The sequence below is a fragment of the Gopherus evgoodei genome, chromosome 7, assembly GCF_007399415.2.
Source record: "Gopherus evgoodei ecotype Sinaloan lineage chromosome 7, rGopEvg1_v1.p, whole genome shotgun sequence".
NCBI lineage: Eukaryota > Metazoa > Chordata > Testudines > Testudinidae > Gopherus > Gopherus evgoodei.
The window spans coordinates 67,393,316-67,414,596 of NC_044328.1; the positions used below are offsets into that span (position 1 = coordinate 67,393,316).

At 47.5% G+C, this 21,281-nt stretch overlaps 1 protein-coding gene across 8 annotated transcripts in view; it reads left to right on the forward strand.

Moving 5' to 3' along the window:
• ERLIN1 (ER lipid raft associated 1) overlaps positions 1–21,281 on the forward strand; it is a 64,104-nt gene that overhangs the window by 299 nt on the left and 42,524 nt on the right. For 5 of the 8 annotated variants that reach the window (XM_030571321.1, XM_030571322.1, XM_030571318.1 and 2 more), the window contains exon 2: positions 16,283–16,406. The exons of 1 other annotated variant lie outside the window; for it this stretch is intronic. In XM_030571321.1, coding sequence (XP_030427181.1) covers positions 16,294–16,406 — 113 coding nt within the window. In that variant the 5' untranslated portion in view covers positions 16,283–16,293. Of the gene's footprint in view, positions 1–75; positions 485–14,064; positions 14,192–16,282; positions 16,407–21,281 lie in introns of those variants that run through there. 2 more of the 8 variants (XM_030571315.1, XM_030571317.1) reach the window with 2 other exon arrangements.

The window sequence follows — 21,281 nt, forward strand, 5'->3', positions numbered from 1 at the left end:
GGCCGGGGCTCCTCGCTGCGGCCCGGAGCGGTCCCGGCGGGCCTCTGGCGAGCCCGTGGCTGTGCCTGCGGGGCGTTGGGGGCTGGGGACACGGTTCCGGAGGAGCGAGGGACCTGCTGCTCTGGCAATGGCCGCTCGGCAGCTGCCTGTCCCCGGGCTGGTCTTGAAAGCGGCAGGGCGGTTTCTGTCCGCCTCAGAAAGCGAGCCCGAGGCGGAGCGGCCCGGTGTCTGGCGGGCGGTATAACGTGTTGCTGCCCCACCCGTTAGTGCTGAGGGTGGGTAACGCTCCGCAGAGACCCCTGGGGCTGGACCCCGGGCCGAAGGACTCTGCAAGCGGGGAGCCTCCGAGCATGGACACGGCAATAAAACAGCTTCTTAGTCCAAAGTCCACGAGCCGGAGTCAGCTGGCTCGGGCCAGCCGCGGGTGTCTAATCTCAGTGTAGACATGTCTCAAGAGCCCACGTAGAACAGACCCAAAGAGCAGGTAAAGCAGCTCTTTCTTACAGGGCATGGTGCATGTTTTCTGGAGAGGCTGGGTGATGTGAGATAAATGGATGAATATTCACGTTGCATTGCAGGATGAGAAGTACAATAGCAGTACTTGATGTTCTCCAGAGTTTTAGTAGGTCTTGTGGAGAAACTCCCAGACTCTGATTTGTAGCAGGTGAGTCGACTAAAGCAGCCATCCAGACTTCTGGCTGCTGAGGTCTGTACTAAAGAAGTGCAGCTCTGTTTTAGTTTATTCTCGCTGGGGCATTTTTAATCATGATGAAGAGTGTGGTGGTGTGCTGTGTGGAAAAAGTGTAAGCATGTTAATAGTAAGAGCTCTTTAATCTCCCACAAGCTGAAGGTGAAATGTCGTGGGGGACATATTCTAGTATGGCTGTCTATTGGTGCTTGCTGAGACAGGCAATCGTTACACCAGTTTCTTGATAGCCTCATTTGTCAGCTGTGGGTTTCTTAGGCTGCCTCTTGTGAACACAGACACATTCTGTCCAGTCCTTAAGCTGTTGTGGTTTTGGGCTCTCTTCCCCTGTGAATAATTTCACTGCTGCCTACAGTTCGGAGCTGCCACAGGGAGACTTACCCAGAAACTTGATAACTTCATTCTGCGGCTGCTTAGCAAAATTCTGAGCAGCAGTTGCAGAAGTCCTAATGCTGTCTTGTCTGCAGATACAGGAAGACAAGACTGTGCATTTGTTACACCTGAGTCTTTGCAGTCTTAGCCAGTAGAAATGTCACTCTTTCAAACAAAGGAACAGCATAGATTCTGCAAAAACAGAGGACTAGCTTCTCCCCTTCCCACCCTAAACACTAGAAGTGGGAAGCTTTTGGTTTTCTGCCATTCCTCTAGGGGCCCTTTGGTTTCTACCACTCTTCTGATTTGCACCAGGCTAGTCATCCCAGAAGCCCTCGGTCAGGAAAGGACTAGCTTGTCCCAGATTGTTCTGGGACAGGGATCTCAAACTCAAATCACCATGAGGGCCCCATGAGGACTAGTACATTGGCCTGAGGGCTGCATCACTGAAACCTTTTCATACAATGATACAAAAGTATAGTCAAAAATGAGTTATATAGTATGCAATTAGAAGTCAGTGTATTAACTTTTTTAAAACTAATGCAAAGAGGGGTTTTAATAAAATATAAACATATAACTGTTCCTTATGTGGTCAGTAACACTGATGATGATCTACACCAGACGTGGGCAAACTGGCCCACTGGCCACATCCAGCCTGCAGGACTCTCCTGCCTGGCTCCTGGCCTGGGAGACTAGCCCCCGCACCCTTCTCTGCTGTTCCCCCTTCCCCACAGCCTCAGTTCACTGCACTGCTGGCACAATACTCTGAGCGGCGGGGCTGTGAGCTGCAGCCTGACCCAGTGCTCTGTGCTGCGTGGTGGTGTGGCTGCCTGTCCTGGTGCTCCGGGTGGTGCGGCTGTAGCGCTGCCAGCCACCTGTGCTCCAGGCAGCATAGTAAGGAGGCAGGGGAGTTTGGGGTGGGAGTGTGGATAGGGAGCGGGGCGATCAGAGGGTGGGGAACATGGGGGTAGGGTCCCGGAGGGGCAGTCAGGAAGGAGAAGAGGGGTTGGATGGGGCAATGGGGGGAAGAAGAGGGGATTGGATGGGGCAGAGGACCCAGGGGGGCAATCAGGAATGAGAGGAGGAGTTCCAGGTGCCGTCAGGGAGCGGGGTGGTGGTGGTGGATGGGGCAGGAGTCTGGGAGGGGCTGTCAGGGGGTGAGAATGGGGGGTGGTCGGATATGGGGGACATTGGCTGGGCCACATTTGGCCAAAAAGTTTGCCCGCCCTGACGTACACTAAGAGTCTCTCAACATAGCTGTAATGGCAGGAACTTTTTAAAGTAACTATTCATACCACAACACGTTGCCACTTTTAACAAACGTTCTTCCCAACTACTGACAGCATGCCTTGCTCCGTCTCTAAGGCAGCAGCTCCGTGCAAAGTGGAGTAGAGCATGCTTGGAGCTGTAGGCCTCTCTTGAGCGAATTTACTCAGCAGTCAGCACCTGTGTTGAAGTGTCCGTGTCCCCTAGGAGAGTTGGGGATTTCTTTTCCACCCAGGTGTTGTTGAGGGTGAGAGGCGTGGGGAACAGGCTTGGCTTTTGTAAACTGGAAAATCCAAAATCTCTGTCTTTCCCCCCTCACCCTCCTCCCCTCCCCAGATGATACTTCTCTCTGTTTCCCTTTCCCTTTCCCTTTCCCTCCCTCCCAGTGTTAAAGGAAAAGGGCTGCTGCTGCTGCTTTCCCGGCTCCCTTCTCCCCCCAGCTTTTCACACTGCATGGGATCAATGGGGTGGATTTCAATAGTGGGTGTGTTTGGCTCTCCCTTTAGGGAGGGAAGATTTGAAAAGTGGCAAAGGATCTGGCCGAGGGTTGGTATGAGTTGGGGTATAGCTGGAGGGGAGGATTGGGGATGCAGGAAGAGCAGGTTCAATGACTTAGTTGGGAGCGAGGAGCTGCAAGGCTATTTGTCAAGCTTGGGCAGTTTTACTGGGTAAATTTCAGAGAACTGGAAACGGCTCATTGAAGTGCACACATCAAACATCTCCACCCAAGCGAGAGTGACTGTAAACACTGCCTTAAACAGCAGCTCCGAGAGCCAGCCAGCCTACCTGCCCTCCTCCCCAGAGCAGGTGCCACTATTCCAACCCCTTCCCCAAATCCCGGCCCCGCCTCTTCTCTGCCTCCTGTCCTGAGCGTGCTGTGTCCCTGCTTCTCCCCCTTCCTTCCTGGAAAGTCCTAAGCACCACCAAACAACTGTTTGGTGACAGGAGGTGCTGGAAAGTAGGCAGAGGAATGGGGACATGGAGCACTTGGGGGCGTGAAGGGAGCTTGGCTGCTGGTGGAGACGGCGCTTATGGCAGGCCGCAGGAAATAACTCCTGTTCTAAGAAGTGTCCGGCAGAAGGATGTTTAGACACCTGGGCTGGATGAGGAACTTAGAGAAAGGCTCCTTAACACTATTCTAGATAGTTCTGCACCCTGGAGCAACTGTTGGCACCAAAGAGAGAGTTAATTTCCTTGCCCTGCTAAAACCCACAAGCTGACAAACTTCATTTGGGTTCTGTGAGATGACTATTTAGAAGTGCACAGTCTTGCTGGCCTCATTGAAATTGTGTGTGTTTATTCTTGTCTGTTCCTCCCACCTTTCAGTAGACTAAGCAAGAGCTGAGGCTGTACTTTCTGATCAAAGTCCTGCCCCCTGCCCAAGTAAACAAGGCTGTATCTAAGCTACTTTTGTGCCTGTTTGAGGGAAGGGCAGATCATATCTAGAATATTTTTTTTACATTGGGAAAAAGTCTTAACAGTCCCATAACTCAGGAGTTCAAGGGAGTTTTCTCTAACTATTAAAATCCTGTTTGGGTAGAGATGACATGACAAATTTCACTCCCAAATGCGGAAGTTTTGGGATAGCCTAGTGTGCGAGTTCTCACCTTTTGTGCATACCCCAGCTAGTCAGTAGTTGGGTTAAGGCAGGATCTCCCTCTGCAAGATGCTTTTCCATAAGTAGCCAATCCAAGTGTTCTTACATCTTCCTCTGAAATACCTGCACTGGCTTCGCTTGGAGATAAGATACCAGACTGCAAGTCATATTCCTGGGGGAATTCTGCACTAAAAAATTAAAAATTCTGCACACAATATTTTAAAACTGCAAAATTCTGCAAATTTGATATAACACTATATAATCACACCAGTTCCAGTTATTTTGGTAATTTATTTCAAAATACCTGTCAGCAAGTATGTCTGCAACTCTCTACTCCTGGGGGAGTTTTTTGTCGGTTTTGTTAAAGAAACCCTTATGACGAGTAGGCAAACTATGGCCCATGGGCCACATCTGGCTCATCAAACCATTTAATCCAGCCCTCAGCTCCCACTGGGGAGTGGGGTCAGGGGCTTGCCTGGCTCCATGTGGCTTTCAGGAAGCAGGCAGCATGATCCCGCTCCAGCTCCTGTATAGTATGTGGAGGGGTGGCCAGGCTGCTCTGCATGCTGCCCCATCCACAGGTGCTGCCCCTGCAGCTCCTATTTGCCGTGGTTCCTGGCCAATGGGAGCTGTAGGGGCGGTGCCTGCAGATGGAGCAGCCTGCAGATCCGCCTGGCCGCACCTTGGAGCCAGAAGGGGGACATGGTTTTGGGAGCTGCTTGTGGTAGGCGCTGCCTGGAGCCTGCACTCGTGAGCCTGCCCTGTGTCCCAGTCTCTGCCACAGCCCTGATCCCCCTTCTGATCTCTGAACACATTGGTCCCAACCTGGAGCACCCTCCTGCACCCCAAACCCCTCATCCCTGGTCCCATCCTGGAGCCTTCACACCCCTCAGATTCCAGCTATGGGACCTTCCCCAGCCCAGACATACTCACCACCTACCCAGGGATCCAGAGGACAAACAGCCTGATACTAGTCCCAGGCTTGCACAGAGTTTCCTGTGTGCCACCGCCTCCTTCCTTCAGGGCATGCTGGAAACTGCAGCTGCTGGGAACCCTCCAGTCCACTCCACCTTCCCCCAGCCTTGTCTTCTATTTGTGAGCTGGGCTCTGCCAGATCCAGCGGCCCCTGATGGTAGCCAATATCTCTGCAGCCCATTTCTATGGGGGAAAAAAGGAAATTCTGCGCCCACAACATTAATTTCTGTAAATTCTTCCTTGTGCAGTGGTGCAGAATTCCCCCAGGACTAAAGTCAGATCCAGTGTGAAAATTGCTATGTTCCTAAAGAAAAATGTGCAAGCTTAGATTTGCTGGGTGAAGAAGTGTGTGTGTGAGGCAAGGGGGAGGGGAGTGTTTACCCTTTTTTAGCTGTTTAGAAGTATTTAATTGCAAAATTTGGGTCTTTGCTATCCATTTTTATCTGGAGAGCCAGTAGGGTTGTGGTACTGTGAAGGAAGCAATTCCTGAGCCAACCGAGAAGAAAGCGGTTTTAGTCAGTTTATCTGAAATTTTAATTAAACTCATATTTAACTGAAATGTCTGACAAACAGTTGAGAAGGAAGATCTCTGGAGATCTGCTCTTTTTCCAGTTCCTTGGCTCTTTAAGGAAACACCTTTATCAAAAGCAGAAAGTGAAACCTTGTTATTTCTAAAGGTAAAACAAGCACTGCATCTGCCTTTTGCAGGGAGAGAAGAAAATATATGTACAGTGTAAAGCAAAAATGGCATAAATTAAGTGACTTACATTTTTGCAGATCACCTTAAATTATAGGTTTGACTGAGTGTCGGCAGTAGCAAAATAAGAACAGCTTGCTGAGGACAGCTGTACACGCCTTCCTACATTTAAAGGCTTTTACTTGGCTGTTTACAGGTTTCAGAAGTTGCAGTAAAATTAATGGCCAAGTTCATTTAGTGTAGAGGCCAAGATGCTTGACAAACCAATTAAGTACTGAACCCTTGATTCTTCTGTCACTTTGCCACTGTAACTTCCAGTTCCCTGGAGAATTAAAAGCGGTGCTGGGAGACACACAAACAGATTTTTTTTTCAATTTCCTTATTAGTTACTAATAATATCTTAGCTGAAAGAATTTGAAAATATATTCACTGCACATGACTGCTTAGACAATAAAAATGGGCAAGTCGGTTTCTAATCTGTGCCCACACTGCATTTGGGCATGAATCTGCAATGTTCAGGCTACAAGTGCTGCAGAACATGTTGTGTTTCTTTAAAAAAGCTTTTGTGAGACTAGAAGAGGGGAAAGGTTTCCATGGAAACATTTCTATTGATGGGAGGCCTTTTTAAGCTAGATTTATTTTCAGAACCTAAACCTGGCCTAAGTCGATTTTTACAGTGTCATTCTAGGCCAGGGGTTGGCAACCTATGGCACACGTGCCAAAGATGGCACGCGAGCTGATTTTTAATGGCACGCTGTGGCCTGCTGCAACTCCAGTGTGCCATAAAAATCCTGCTGGTGCGGAGCATCTGGCTGAGCGCAGCAAGCCGCCGGCCCCTCCCTTGCCTTCTCCCCCTTCCCCTGGAGCCTTGCCGCCATGCGTGCAGCACTCTGGGGGCCAGAGCTGCGCGCTCCCGCGGGGCAGTGTTTGGCCCTGTGGGGAGGGAAAGATGCTCCCTGCTCAACCAGAGCTCTGCCACCGTGCACAAAGCATTCTGAGGAGTGGGGCTGTGTGCGCCTGCGGGGCAACGTATCTGGCTGTGCTTGGAGCCCCATGGTGAGGAGTCTGGGGTTGGGGGGGGTTGGATAAGGGGCGGGGGGCAGTCAGGGGACAGGGAGCAGAATGGGTTGGATGGGGGTGGGATGGCTAGGGGTGGGGGTCTCTGGAGGGGGCAGTCAGGGAGCAGGGCGGTGGATGGGGCATGGGAGTCCCGGGGTCTGTTAGAGGGTGAGAGGTGGATAGGGGACAGGGAGCAAGGAGAGTCCTGGGGGGACAGTTAGGGTGGGTGGGGGTCTCTGGAAGGGGTGGTCAGGGGACAAGGAGCTGGGAGGTTGTATGGGAGGCAGGGGTGTGGAGAGGGGTTCGGGCAGGCAGGGAGCAAGTGGGGGATTGTATGGGTCGGGAGTTCTGGGAGTCCTGTTAGGTGGCAGGGAGCAGTTGGATAGGCATGGGAGTCTGTGGGGGTCTGTCTGGGGGCGACGGTGTGGATAAGAGTCAGGGCATTCAGGGGATGGGTAGGGGGTAGCGTCCTAGGGGGGAAGTCAGGGGACGAGGAGCAGGGAGGCTTAGATAGGGGATAGAGTCCTGAGGAGCTGTTAAGGGCAGGGATCCCAGGAGGGGGTAGTCAGGGGACAAGGAATGGGGGGGTTGGAGCTTCTGAGTGGGGCCAGCCCTCTGCCCTGAGTCCTGACCTCCCCCACACACCCCAGGCCCCTGCCTTGAGCCCTGTACCTTCCTCTTATGCACCCAGCCCTCTGTTGACTCCTTCACCCCCTCCCCCACAACCCCAGCCCTGACTCTGGCACCCTCACACATACCCAGCCCCCTCCACCCTGACACTTGCACTCCCCCTCACATGTCCCTAACCCTCTGCTCTGACTCTTGCACCCCCTCACTTCCGCAGCCCACCCCCCACATCCCATGCACCCCCCACATCCCCACCCTGAGCACCAAACAGGAGCTCCTGCACCCACCCCCACACTCCCACCTGTACCCCACACACCAAATGAGATCTGCCCAGGTAAGTTCCCCCACAGCCAAACCTCCTGCCCCAACCCCTTCCCTCATTCTAGCTCCTGGCCAGACCCTTCATCCCCAGCCCTCTTCTCAGTGCACTCCCACCCTCAGCTCAGTGCAGAGAGAGGAAGAGAATGGGCCAGAATCAGGGAGAAGGTAGGTACCCACTGTATGTGGGCAGGGCCGGGACCCCAGACCAGCAGCGGGGTGAGTGGGTCCGGCAGCCGGGATCCTGGCTGGCAGGAGCCGGCCAATGGAACCCCTGAGCAGCAGTGCCCACTGCTGATATGGGGTCCCGGCTGCCGGCCCCACACAGACTGCTGCCAGTCTGGGGTTCTGCCTGCTGGACCTTTCCCAGCTGGGGTCCCAGCTGCAGGCCTGCTGCCAGCCTAGGTGAAGAGAACCCCAGACCAGCAGTGGGCTGAGTGGGCTGGTGGCGTAAGATCAACATTTTAATTTAATTTTAAATGAAGCTTAAACATTTTGGAAGCCTTGTTTTATTTTACAATACAACACTAGTTTAGTTATATAATATATAGACTTGTACAGAGAGACCTTCTAAAAAACATTAAACTGTATTACTGGTATGTGAAACCTTAAATTAGAATGAATAAATGAAAACTCGGCACACTACTTCTGAAAGGTTGCCGACCCCTGTTCTAGGCCCATCTACCCTACAAGTTCAGCCATATCACATGGAACCACTTAACATACTGTTGTGTCCCCAGTCATGGTTAGAATATGACTTGGTGTTGAAACAGGACCTTAGAAGGATACAGTCAACGGCGGTTCCTATGGCTGAGGTGTTTCTTTAGGTAGCTGAGTGTTTCCGTGGAGGAGTTTTGAAGGTAGGACCCATTGATGTGACTCCTTATTTAAATTGAGCCAGTGAAGGAGCCAGGCTCTGGAGTGATGTCCTTCTGAGTGTTTGTGTTGCTAGGAAGGTGAGCTGCTGCAGTTTGAACCAGTTGGAGACTTATGTCAATGAATTCATTTCTAGATACATTGCTGTGGTAATCTAGTTGAAAGGTCACAAATGCACAGGTTACTTGTGGCTGGGCCTGAGTTTGACAAGCTGAGAAAAGTGTAGATGGAAGAGGATCTTTCTGCAGCCAGGGATTTATGATGGGTCCAGGATTGTGTCTATAGACTTAACTATCTGAGGAGAGGTAATATGCTGGTAGCAAGTTCTCTGAAGCATTTTACTCCACCAGTATTGCCTCCATCCAAACCAGGTTTAGTTTCATCATCTCTTCATCCGGCACTACTGTTTCCTTCAGTATTTGGATAGCTGAATATTATCCAGGTATTGCTGAGTCCATAAGGCCCTATGATTTTCCCTACTGGCTCCATGCAACCCATCTATCAATAGTATGGACCCCTATGGTACTCTATAAGTGTGGGCTCTGAAGATGAAAGACAGTTTCCCATCATGACTCTTGTGCTTTGGTCTAAAAGGAAGGTTTGGAATGGTTGGGGGTTTTTTTTGTTTTTTTTTTGGTGTGCTGTTGCACATCTCTGCTGTGTCTCTGAGATAGGACAGCTGCAGTCTATGACTGACAGTATGCAAGGCCTTACAGATCCCACAGTCATAGTATGGCTATACACCAAAATCCAGTGATAAGAAGCAGTCATCAGCACATCTGCAGCATCAGCTCTGTCATGCCCTGGCCTGAAGCTTTATTGGGAGAGATCCAGGATATTGGCAGTGGAGTGGGAGACAGCTCCATACTCAGAAATGGGAGGTTGGACACTGAGCATTGGGTAATGAGATTAGTTGCGTGGGATAATAGTTTAAGTACTGGTTGCATTTGGAATCCTTTCTGAGGGATAGTAGAATTTGCTCCCCATAAAAGATTTGGTTATCACATGATTTCCTGCAGAGCTTCTGGGACTTACTTTTGGGCCAGTTTGAGAGGAAAGATATTGCGTTATTAGGCCTGTGTTTTGTGATTGTTTCCTGACACTAATTACTCAAAACTTTAATGTGGATTGAGCACGTAGGGGTTTTATCTACACAACAAAATGCAGATGTGCTTTAGCCATGTTGGGTCACAAGTGTCTCCTTTGATGTGCCTGCCTGTATTTCTAGCACAAATGGGAAGCCACTTTTGTGTCTTTATTTTTTATTTATTTATTTTTGCAGCTGTTTATGCCACTGAAACTCAAGAACAAGTTTGTTCTGCCACCTTCCTCACTTAAATATACTCCAGGGAGTTTATTAAGCTTTTAATAGATTATTAATACCAGAAGAGATTCATGATGATCTAGTCTGACCTCTTGAATAATGCAATTCATGGAGCCTAGTGACTCCTGTATCTTATGCCTTGTCTATCCTGGCAAGTTTCTGCACAGTAAAGCAGCTTTCTGCTTTGTAATTCCTGAGGTGTACATGCTGCCAAGCTATTTAGTGCGAAAACCTCACAGTTGCAGTGCTGTAAAAAAAAAAAAAAAAAAAAAAAAAAAAAAAAAAAACACTCTGATGAGAGGCATACAGCTTACTGCACTGGGGCTACAGCGCTGCGTTGCTAGTGTAGACACTCTGGTTGATTACAGCACTGCAGTGACCTCCAGGAGGTGTCCCACAATGCCTGTTCTTGCCTTTCTGGTCATCAGTTTGAACTCTACTGCCCTGCCCTCAGGTGACCAGCTGTGAGCCCAACCCCTTGAATTCCTTGGAATTTTGCAAGTCCCCTTCCTGTTTGCTTGGTGACGCCTGCAGTAGTCTCTTGGAGCAATGCTGAGCTTCTGGGCCTCGTCAGCATTTGGGGAGAGGAGGCTGTCCAGTCCCAGCTGTGCTCCAACTGTAGGAATTATACCACCTACAGGCAGATTTCACGATGCATGACAGAAAGGGGCCATGACCGGGACACAGTGCAGTGTAGAGTCAAAGTGAAAGAGCTTCAGATCCCCTACCACAAGGTGCATGAGGCAAACTGCTGCTCCAGTGCTGTGCCCATGAGCTCCTGGTTCTACAAAGAGCTGGACGTAATACTCGGTGGCGACCCCACCTCCGCTGCGAAGGCCACAGTGGATACTTCAGTGGCTCACGTGCCAGTCAAGAGTGGACCGAGCCAGGAGGAGGAAATCTTGGATGAGGATGTGAGGGGCACCCAGAGGCAGAGCTTGACTCGGAGGTCAGAGCTGCATGCAACCAGGAACTCTTTTCTACCCTGAAGGGGGCTAGCCAGTCACAGCTGTCAGAGCTTGGCGAAGCGCAAACAGGAGAGGAGGCCCCTGATAAGTGGCTTTGATTTTGGGAATCACTGAAGCGAGTTGTTGGAGGCAGGAATGTTGCAGAAAGCAGGCTTGTGTCTGTATGATGCATGCACCACCATATGCACGTACCACCATATGTCTAGTCTGAGCAGCAGAACAAGGCGTTGATTGACTGCCTCACTTCATGGGAATCTGCCTCATAGATCTCCAGGAAACTCTGATGGAGATACTGGGAAATCTGCTGCCGCAGGTTCTTTGGCAGAGTTGGTTTGTTTCTTGCCTGTCACTGGGGGGAAGCGACCATTGCTGCACACAGGTGAGCTGCATGAAGGCCAGAGCAGAAGCTGCAGTCTTGGATAAGACCCTCCCTTGATTCCCTGCTGCTCCTCAGCAGTGAGATATCTTCTATACTGAACGCAACCTGTGGAAAATGTGAGGACAGTAGTGATTATAAGGCCCCCACTACAGTGCTGGCTCTCCCCAAGAGCCATCAGCCCAGTGTACAGTACAGTCCTGGAACACTGATTTCGTCATGCACTCTGCAGCCAAAAACCAAGAATTGAAGGAGTGGCAGGACAGCGAGAAGAGGGACTGAAAGGAGAACGCAGCACGCTGGAACAAAGCTACAGAGTGGCTTTTAAATGTTATGGAGCGCCAAGTGGACATGCTCTAGTCACTACTATCACTGCAAAATGAGCAGCTCCGCACCTGCCCTCCCCTGCAGCCACTGTCACAAAACTCTTTCCCATGCGCCCCCCAGACACTGCCAACACACTCTTATGAACCTTCTGGCTCCAGTCTGTACCCACTACATTCCACTCCTGCCCTGTCACAGTCCAGCCTTGCAGACTCGCAGTACCCACTACACTCCCTCTGTGGTTTAGTTCTGCTGAAACTGGTACCTGCTGCACTGTACTGCAGAGGACAAGGTTTCATGTGATACCTGGACATATAGAAATCTTTAACTGTCCTGGGACCCCACCTCCTCCTGGGACCCTCCCTTCCCCCATCCCCCACAGTACTGATGTGGTTTTTTGTTAGTGTCTCTCCTCCGGCTGTTGTTTAAGAGAAAAATTGTTTTGATTTGAAAGTAATCTTTATTCCATTAATTGAAAGCAAACAGAGCCCTGCAAGCAACAGGCAGTTTTCTTAAACCTTCATAGTGCATCGTCTGCACCAGTCACAATCACCTCCTAGCATTACAAGCACTGCACTCCCGAGCATAGCAACAGATATTAGTGGCTTTCAGCTTCAAATTGCTGCCTCAAGGCATCCTTGATCCTTATGGCCCCGTGCTGTGCCTCTCTAATAGCCCTAGCCTCTGGCTGTTCAAATTCAGCCTCCAGGCACTGAGCTTCAGCAGTCCAGCCCTGAGTGAAGCTTCCACCCTTCCCTTCACAAATATTATGGAGTGTATAGCACATGGCTGTAAGCATAAGAATATTATCATTGGCCAGGTCCAGCCTCCTATATAGGCAGTAACAGCAGGCCTTTAAACGGCCAAACACACACTCAACAGTCATTCTGCACTTGCTCAGCCTCTTGTTGAACTGCTGTTTGCTGCTGCCAAGGTTCCCCGTGTATGGTTTCATGAGCCACGGCATTAAGAGGTAGGCAGGGTCTACCAGGATCACAATAGGCATGTTGACTTTCCTACGATGATCTTCAGGTCCGGGAAGAAAGTCCCTGCTTGCAGCTTCCTGAACAGGACAGTGTTCCGAAAGATGCATATGTTATGCACCTCTGCTTCTGTTAATGTCTGTGAAATGCCCATGGTGATCCACAAGCATCTGGAAAACCACAGAGAAATACTCTTTCCGATTAATGTACTCGGTGGCTAGATGGTCTGGTGCCAGAATTGGAATATGCATGCCATCTGTTGCTCCTCTGCAGTTAGGGAAACCCATTTGTACAAAGCCATCCAGAATGTCATGCACGTGGCCAAGAGTTACAATCTTTTGGAGCATGATGAGATTAATGGCCCTGCACACTTTTGTCCAACAGTTGGCTTTCCCACTCCAAACTGGTTAGCGACCGATCGGTAGCAGTCTGGAGTAGTCAGCTTCCACAGTGCAATTGCCATGCGCTTCTCCAATGACAGGGGAGCTCTCATTCTCGTGTCCTTGCACCACAGGGTTGGGGCGAGCTCATCTCACAGTCCCATGAGTGTGGCTTTCATCATGCGAAAGTTCTGCAGCCACTGCTCATCATGCCAGATGTGCATGATGATGTGATCCCACCAGTCAGTGCTTGTTTCCTGAGCTCGAAAGCAGTGTTCCACTGTGGTCAGCACCTCCATGAATGCCACAAGCAATCTCATGTCGTAGCTACTATGCGTGGCGAGATCAATGTTTAACTCTTCTTGCCTTTGTAGTTTAAGGAATAACTCCACTGCCACTTGTGACTTGTTAATGAGAACGAGCAGTGTATTAGTCAACAGTGCGGGATCCATTCCTGCAGCTTGAAGAGGCAGAGCGCGCAGTACACAAACCGTTGAAAGTTGGCGCCAAATGTGGACGGAAGCACAGGGATTGCTGGGATGCGAAGCAATGCATCATGGGACAGAACCAGGATGCCCCATGACCCCCTCTGTCTTCCCACAACTCTTAGCGGCAGAAGAGGTAGAGATGCTCTGTGGGATAGCTGCCCAGAGTGCACTGCTCTGAATACTGTTCTAAGTGCCGCAAGTCTGAACATGCTATTATGCAGGCAGCTGTCAGTGTGAACACACAACAGTGGTTTTCCTTCAGCACTCTCTGAGCGGTGATGTAACTCTGGCAGTGTAAACATAGCCTAAGGCTACGTCCAGACTACCCACCGTATCGGCGGGTTAAAATCGATTGCTCGGGGATCGATATATCGCGTCTCATCTAGACGCGATATATCGATCCCCGAGCGCGTTTATATCGATTCCGGAGCTCCATCAACCCCAACGGAGTTGCGGAATCGACAGGGAGAGCCGCGAACATCGATCCCGCGCGGTGAGGACGGGTGAGTAATCCGATCTTAGATATTCGACTTCAGCTACGTTATTCACGTTGTTGAAGTTGCGTATCTAAGATAGAGTTCCCCCCGTAGTGTGGACCAGCCCTAAGACAACAACTTGTATTTGAGCTATAATGTATCTTTTAGAAATGCTCCCAGCCTTGATTAATATTTGCCAAGCAATGGAGAACCCAGCACACTCCTTGGTAACATTTTTCATTTGTTAATTACACTAATTGTTAAACATTTGTGCCTTTTTTCCAGGTTTTCTGGCCTGAACTTAGTCATTGGCTCTTATTTTTCTCTTGTGTGCTAGTTTAAATATCCCTCCACTATCAGCTGTCTTCTGCCTGTATAGGTAAGTATAGACTGTGATTGAACTTCTTTTTGATAAGATAAATAAATTCAACTCCTTTAGTCTCTCACTCTCAGACAGATATTTCAGACACAAAGCATTCTTGTGGCTCTTCTCTGAAATCTCCAGTTTGCCAGCATCTTTCTTGAAATGTGGCATCAGAACTGTCAGAATGGTAAAAGTCTCACCAATGCTGCATACAAAAGTAGTATCATCTCCCTACTCCTTCTTGCTGTTCCCCAACTTATACAGACACAAATTGCATTTGCCACCTTAGAGCACTGCACTGGGAGCTCATACTCGGCTGCTTATTCGCCATGACCACGAAATCCCTTTCAGAATCCTGCCTTTCAGAATCAAGTCTTCATCCTGTACTGTAATCTACAGTCTCAGTTCCTAGATGTATGAAGTGTTGAAATGCATGTGGTATGATTGTACCAAGTTATCTATATTGCCCTGTATAAGTGCTTTATCCTTGTAATTACCACCTGTCAATTTGTCATTTGCAAAGGTCATCAGCAATGTTTTCATATTTCCTTCCAGATCATTGATAAAGGTATTGAATAAAATTGGGGCAAGAACTGATCCCAGTGGAATGTCAATAGAAATACTGTTCCTGGACAATGATTCCCCATTAATTATATCTTTTTGCGATCTATTAGTTACCCCTTTTTAATCCATTTAATCCACTTTTAAGCAGAATGTTATAAAGTTTTAAATCAAATGGTTTAAGAAGACCAAGTATATTATGTCGATAGTTATTACTTTCATCAATCAAACTTGTAATGTTGATTAGAATTAATTATATTTTTTTCCTTCAGTTCTTTGATAGTCCTGTACGAGTTAGTCCTGTATTTCTGGGTAACTGGCTTATAATTCCTATTTTATCTTAACTACTCTTAAGCTTTGGCACAGCAGTGGCTTTCTTGCAGGTCTCTGGAATTCTTCAGTATTCCAAGGTTATTAAAATTTAATATTAGTGATCTGTTACTGTAATGATAGTGAGTGTTGGGTGGGAGAGAAAAAGAGGTTGAAAAGTGGTATGGGGACAGGAGAGTTCTGATCTGGCACTATCTAGCTCTGCAGTACATGCACCATGTGTGGTACGTGGGTTGTGATCAGCTGGTGTGTGGGTTGATTAAAAAGAGAGAGATTTCAGTTTTTATTCTGAGCTCAGTAACATACAGAATTGCTTAAAGAACATGTGAGAAGCTCCACATGTCTATTTAAGATGAGTTAGTTATAAGTTGCTAAGGAAAGCAGAAGGAAATTCAGAGACAGGAATGGAGAATTAATCTACCCTGATCATAATTGACTGTGTGAATTGTGCACCAGTACTGACAATGTTGCTTTTGAAGTGAGAGAATACAGGGGCACTTCCCTTTAATTTCTGTTCGGGGATGGAGAAAATAATGTCTCCTTTGCCCACCCCCTCAAAGAACAAGGGGAAAAAACCCAAAATCTTGACTAGAGGAGCAGCACTGAACATATGCCTCCTTCTTCTTTCTAGCTGCTGACCTGAGTGGCTGGAAAGAGGAGGCAGCTGCAGAGCAGCTTTCTGCCATTTGGTGCTGCTGTGTCCTAGGATGCAGATTTCAAATATGTGTTGCAATTGCTCTTGAATTTTAGATGTAGTACACAAGGTCTTAAAACATGGAAACAATTGATTCAGCTGGATGGTGCTAAGAAAGCTCGTGCTTCTGAATTGAGACATCTTAATACAACTGAGTGGGCAAAGCTCCTGTAGGTGGGTCTGTGCAGTACTGATGAGCCACATGGTACTAGCTCCTTCTCTTCATTTCCAGCTGACAAACCACATTAAATGAAGTTTAAAATATATATACAGTACTCTCCTAATATCGGCCATGTAAGTGTTGTATTGTTGTGCAGTTATGAGCAAGAATGGAAATGGTCTGTGATCGAGAATGGGAGAGGTGTGTCTGAAATGTTCTTTGTGAAGTTGTGGTCTGCCTTATAAAAAGGTTTGGGAGCCTCTGCTATTAAGAAAAATCCATAGATGAGAGAGAGATTAAGGAATCCTTTTCATTCACTGACAGCAACATTGGTGGATGACCATGTGTTTTGTTCCCACAGATGACGTTAGTATGACTATGGCCCAGCCTGGGGCGGTAGTGGCAGCTGCTGCGGGAGTCCTAGTTCTTCTCCTCTACTCCTCCATTCATAAAGTTGATGAGGGCCACCTGGCAGTGTATTACAGGTACTGTTCCAATGAACACATCCAACGTTCTCAACATTCTGGGTTTAATTCTCTCCATTACGGTTCATCCAAGGAAGGTCTTGTGTAAGAGACTGCCCTGCTCCATGTTCTGTGCCTGGGCCTCATCTCAGGATGGGCAGGAGGGCCATTATTGCTGACTAAAGAGGTGAAAAATTATGACAGCCTAATAATCATGAGATATTAAAAAAATGATTTCTGTTCTGTCTGGATTTTGAACTTCCCTGTCACCCTAGCGTGTGTGAAATTATTATAGGGTTAAAATTCAGCTTTAAATGCATACAGACAGAAGCTCTAGCTCCCCAGGTCCCTCCCCCAGTACCCAGAGCCTTTCCCACAGCCCTATATGCTTGCTTCACAACTCCCACACTACTGTGCACTTAGTCCCCAAGTCCCTCAGGTCCCCCTCTACCTAGAGTCCTTCCTGTATCCCCGTGCACCTGATCTGACTCGCCACTCCTTCCTGTACTCCTGTATGCCTGCTTTCCATCTCCCACCAGGCAGACCGATCCTGAACTCCTCACCCTTCCCTGAGCGCCTGTTCCTTGGCCAGTGCTCTGGCTTAGAGCCCTTCCCCGCTGCTCTGGGTGCCTAGTCCCCACCTTCCACTTAAGGAGGCCAGCTCCCAACTATGTCAAAAGGGAGCAGTGGTGCCAAAAAACCTAACTGGCTTCAAGACTGAATTTGATAAGTTTACAGAGGGGTAGTCTGATGAGACTGCCTACAATGGCACATAGTTGATCTGTGACTGTTAGCATCACATAGCTCCAATGGCTGATGATGGAGCACTAGATGAGGAGGACTCTCAGTTATTACAAAGAATTCTTTCCCGGGTGTCTGGCTGGTGGGTCTTGCCCACATGCTCAGGGTCTGATTGCCATATTTGGAATTGGGAAGGATTTTTCCCCCAAGTCAGATCATCAGAGACCCTGATGGATTTTCACCCTCCTCTGCAGCATAGGGCATGGGTCACTTGTAGGTTTAAACTAGTGAAAATGGTGGATTCTTTTAACATGAAGTCTTTAAATCATGGTTTGAGGACTTCAGTAACTCATCCAGAGGTTAGGGGTCTGTTACAGGGTGGGTGAGGTGCTGTGGCCTGTGATGTGCAGGAGGTCAGACTAAATGATCATGGTCCCGCCTGGCCTTAAAGTTTGAGTCTACACAAGTTGTTTTTAACTGAGTACGAATGACCATTGCCCTATTCATGCCAGTTTGCCACAGGTCTTGTCTGCCCTAGGTTTGTAGCTATACTCAATGTGTGTCATGCAGTGGGACTGTGACCCACACTGAACACAGGTGCCCTTAAGGCAGCAACACTGGTATAAAAAGTCCAGTGTAAGCAAGACTTGAATCTGATGGTCTAATTGGTCCTGCTGATACTTAAGAATAGGAATGAAGGAAACAAGTTACTTTGGTCATAATCTAGTCAATTGCTGAACTTTCCATGGGTACTGGCTGATGATAAACTACCTAGAACAGAGCTCCCCAGACTGCTCTGTGGACTTCTTGCAGGCAGGCCATTGGCTCCTCCTGTTCATAGATTCCAAGGCCGGAAGAGACCGTTATGATCTCCTGTATAACACAGGCCAGAGAACTCTCTCCCCCCCCCCCCCCCCAAAAAAAAAATTTCTAGAGCACAGCTTTTTTGGGGGGATGGGGGGAATCCAATCTTGATTTAAAAATTATCAGTGATGGAGAATCCACCACAACTCTTGGTAAATTGTTAGAATGGTTAATTACCCTCATTGTTAATTTTTTTTGCCTTTATTGGATCATATTTGACCTTTCTCTATTAGATCGAGGGGTCCATTATTAATGTTTTCCGTATACCTATAGACTGTAACTTTCTTTTTGTTAATCACTATAAAGGCATGTTTTCTAATCCTTTAATCATTCTCGTTGCTCTTCTTTGAATCAATTTATGAACATCTGTCTTGAATTGGACACAGTATTCCAGCATTGGTCATACCAGTGCCAAATACAGAGGTAAAATAACTGCTCTACACCTGCTGGAGAGTCCTCTGTTTATACATGCAAGGGTCACATTAGCTCAGTGGCTCTCAAACTTTTTTACTGGTGCCCCCTTTGACATAACAAGTCTCTGAGTGTGCCCCCCCTTATGAATTAAAAACACTTCTTTAATATATTTAACACCATTATAAATGCTGGAGGCAAAGCAGGGTTTGGGATGGAGGTTGACAGCTTGCAATCCACCATGTAATAACCTTTCTCTTGTCTAAAGCATTACATAAGAACATCCGTACTGGGTCAGACCAATGGTCCATCTAGCCCAGTATCCTGTCTACCGACAGTGGCCAATGCCAGGTGTCCCAGAGGGAGTGAACCTAACAGATAATGATCAAGTGATCTCTCTCCTGCCATCCATCCCTACCCTCTGACAAACAGAGGCTAGGGACACCATTCCTTACCCATCCTGGGTAATAGCCATTAATGGACTTAACCTCCATGAATTTATCCAGTTCTCTTTTAAACGCTGTTATAGTCCTAGCCTTCACAACCTCCTCAGGCAAGGAGTTCCACAAGTTTACTGTGCGCTGTGTAAAGAAGAACTTCCTTTTATTTGTTTTAAACCTGCTGCCCATTAATTTCATTTGGTGGCCCCTAGTTCTTGTATTATGGGGTAAGTAAATAACTTTTCCTTATCTACTTTCTCCACATCACTCATGATTTTATACACCTCTATCATATCCCCCTTTAGTCTTCTCTTTTCCAAGCTGAAAAGTCCTAGCCTCTTCAATCTCTCCTCATATGGGACCCATTCCAAACCCCTAATCATTTTAGTTGCCCTTCTTTAAACCTTTTCAAGTGCCAGTATATCTTTTCTGAGATGAGGAGACCACGTCTGTACGCAGTATTCAAGATGTGGGCATACCATCGATTTATATAAGGGCAATAATATATTCTCCATCTTATTCTCTATCCCCTTTTTAATGATTCCTAACATCCTGTTTGCTTTTTTGACCGCCTCTGCACACTGCATGGATGTCTTCAGAGAACTATCCACAATGACTCCAAGATCTTTTTCCTGATTTGTTGTAGCTAAATTAGACCCCATCATATTGTGTGTATAGTTGGGGTTATTTTTTCCAACGTGCATTACTTTACATTTATCCACATTAAATTTCATTTGCCATTTTGTTGCCCAATCACTTAGTTTTGTGAGATCTTTTTGAAGTTCTTCACAGTCTGCTTTGGTCCTAACTATCTTGAGCAGTTTAGTATCATCTGCAAACTTTGCCACCTCACAGTTTACCCCTTTCTCCAGATCATTTATGAATAAGATGAACAGGATTGGTCCGAGGACTGACCCTTGGGGAACACCACTAGTTACCCCTCTCCATTCTGAGAATTTACCATTTATTCCTACCCTTTGTTCCCTGTCTTTTAACCAGTTCTCAATCCATGAAAGGATCTTCCCTTTTATCCCATGACAACTTAATTTACGTAAGAGCCTTTGGTGAGGGACCTTGTCAAAGGCTTTCTGGAAATCTAAGTACATTATATCCACTGAATCCCCCTTGTCCACATGTTTGTTTGACCCCTTCAAAGAACTCTGATAGATTAGTAAGACATGATTTCCCTTTACAGAAACCATGTTGACTTTTGCCCAACAATTTATGTTCTTCTAGGTGTCTGACATTTTTATTATTTACTATTGTTTCAACTAATTTGCCCGGTACTGACGTTAGACTTACCGGTCTGTAATTGCCAGGATCACCTCTGGAGCCCTTCTTAAATATTGGTGTTACATTAGCCATCTTCCAGTCATTAATTTTATCTGTGGTCAAAATGTTTGATGCATCTGTTGTTTCTCATTTGGAGGGAACTGTGGTTTTAGAATGTGTCCTAAGACCTCGTGCCTAGATGTAGGAGACTAAGATGTGGGAAACTATATACATGTACACAAGAATTTGCATAAACTGATCCAGTAGGGTAATATGTGCCACGATTGGGCTTGTGGGAGCTGAAGTCCTTAAATGATGGTGTGGACACTGTGGTTGTGTAATGTATTAAGTCTGCCACTTGGTTTCACAGACTTTTTATCTCAAACCTACATGTGAAAGGTTTTATCTAGTCCTTGCGTTTTGGAAGCAGTTTCTATGAATGGTAGAGTAGAAATTAGGTGGCGTGAACCCAGCGCTTTCATCCCGTTCGCAGAGCCTGTGCTGGATTGTTCCCTCCAGGGCTCTCTCCAATCTAGCTTCAGTGACTCAAGTGGTGGGGCTCCTGCCACTTGCTTAGGAGATGATTCTATAGTTTAATACTTCAGCTCTCGCTATCATGAACCGTTTGGGATAATCCAGGCTGGGCTTTTTTCCCCTCTGTTTTATTTTATTACTCTTGTCACCTGAAAATCTGTCCATGCTTGGAATTATGGATAGTCTCCTGCCTTCCTTGGCAGTTTATTGCTCCGGGCTGTTCTCTAGGTAATAATTGTTCCTAAAGTCCTACCAAGGACTCTGCAAATTAGATTGAATACCCCTTCCTTTTGAATAGAGCACAGATAGTGATAAAACACTGAGGACCATGGAGAGTACTTCAAGCTTTGGCACACACTCTTCATTCTTCCTTGCCAGTTCAAAAGTAGGGGTTCTAGTTCTTCCCATCCAGCAGATGGAGACAGGGCAGTTTTGATGGCAACATGCATCCTTATTAAAAGGATCCAGCTGTCACTCTAATTGTTTCTGTCTATAACAGTGGTTCTCAACCTATTTACAATTATGAGCCGTATATGCGGCCCATAACATGTTATGTGGGCCACATCCAATGCTACCTGTATGGCCCTAAGGATGTCACATGGGCCACATCTCTGTACTGGTTGAGTCGCAAGCG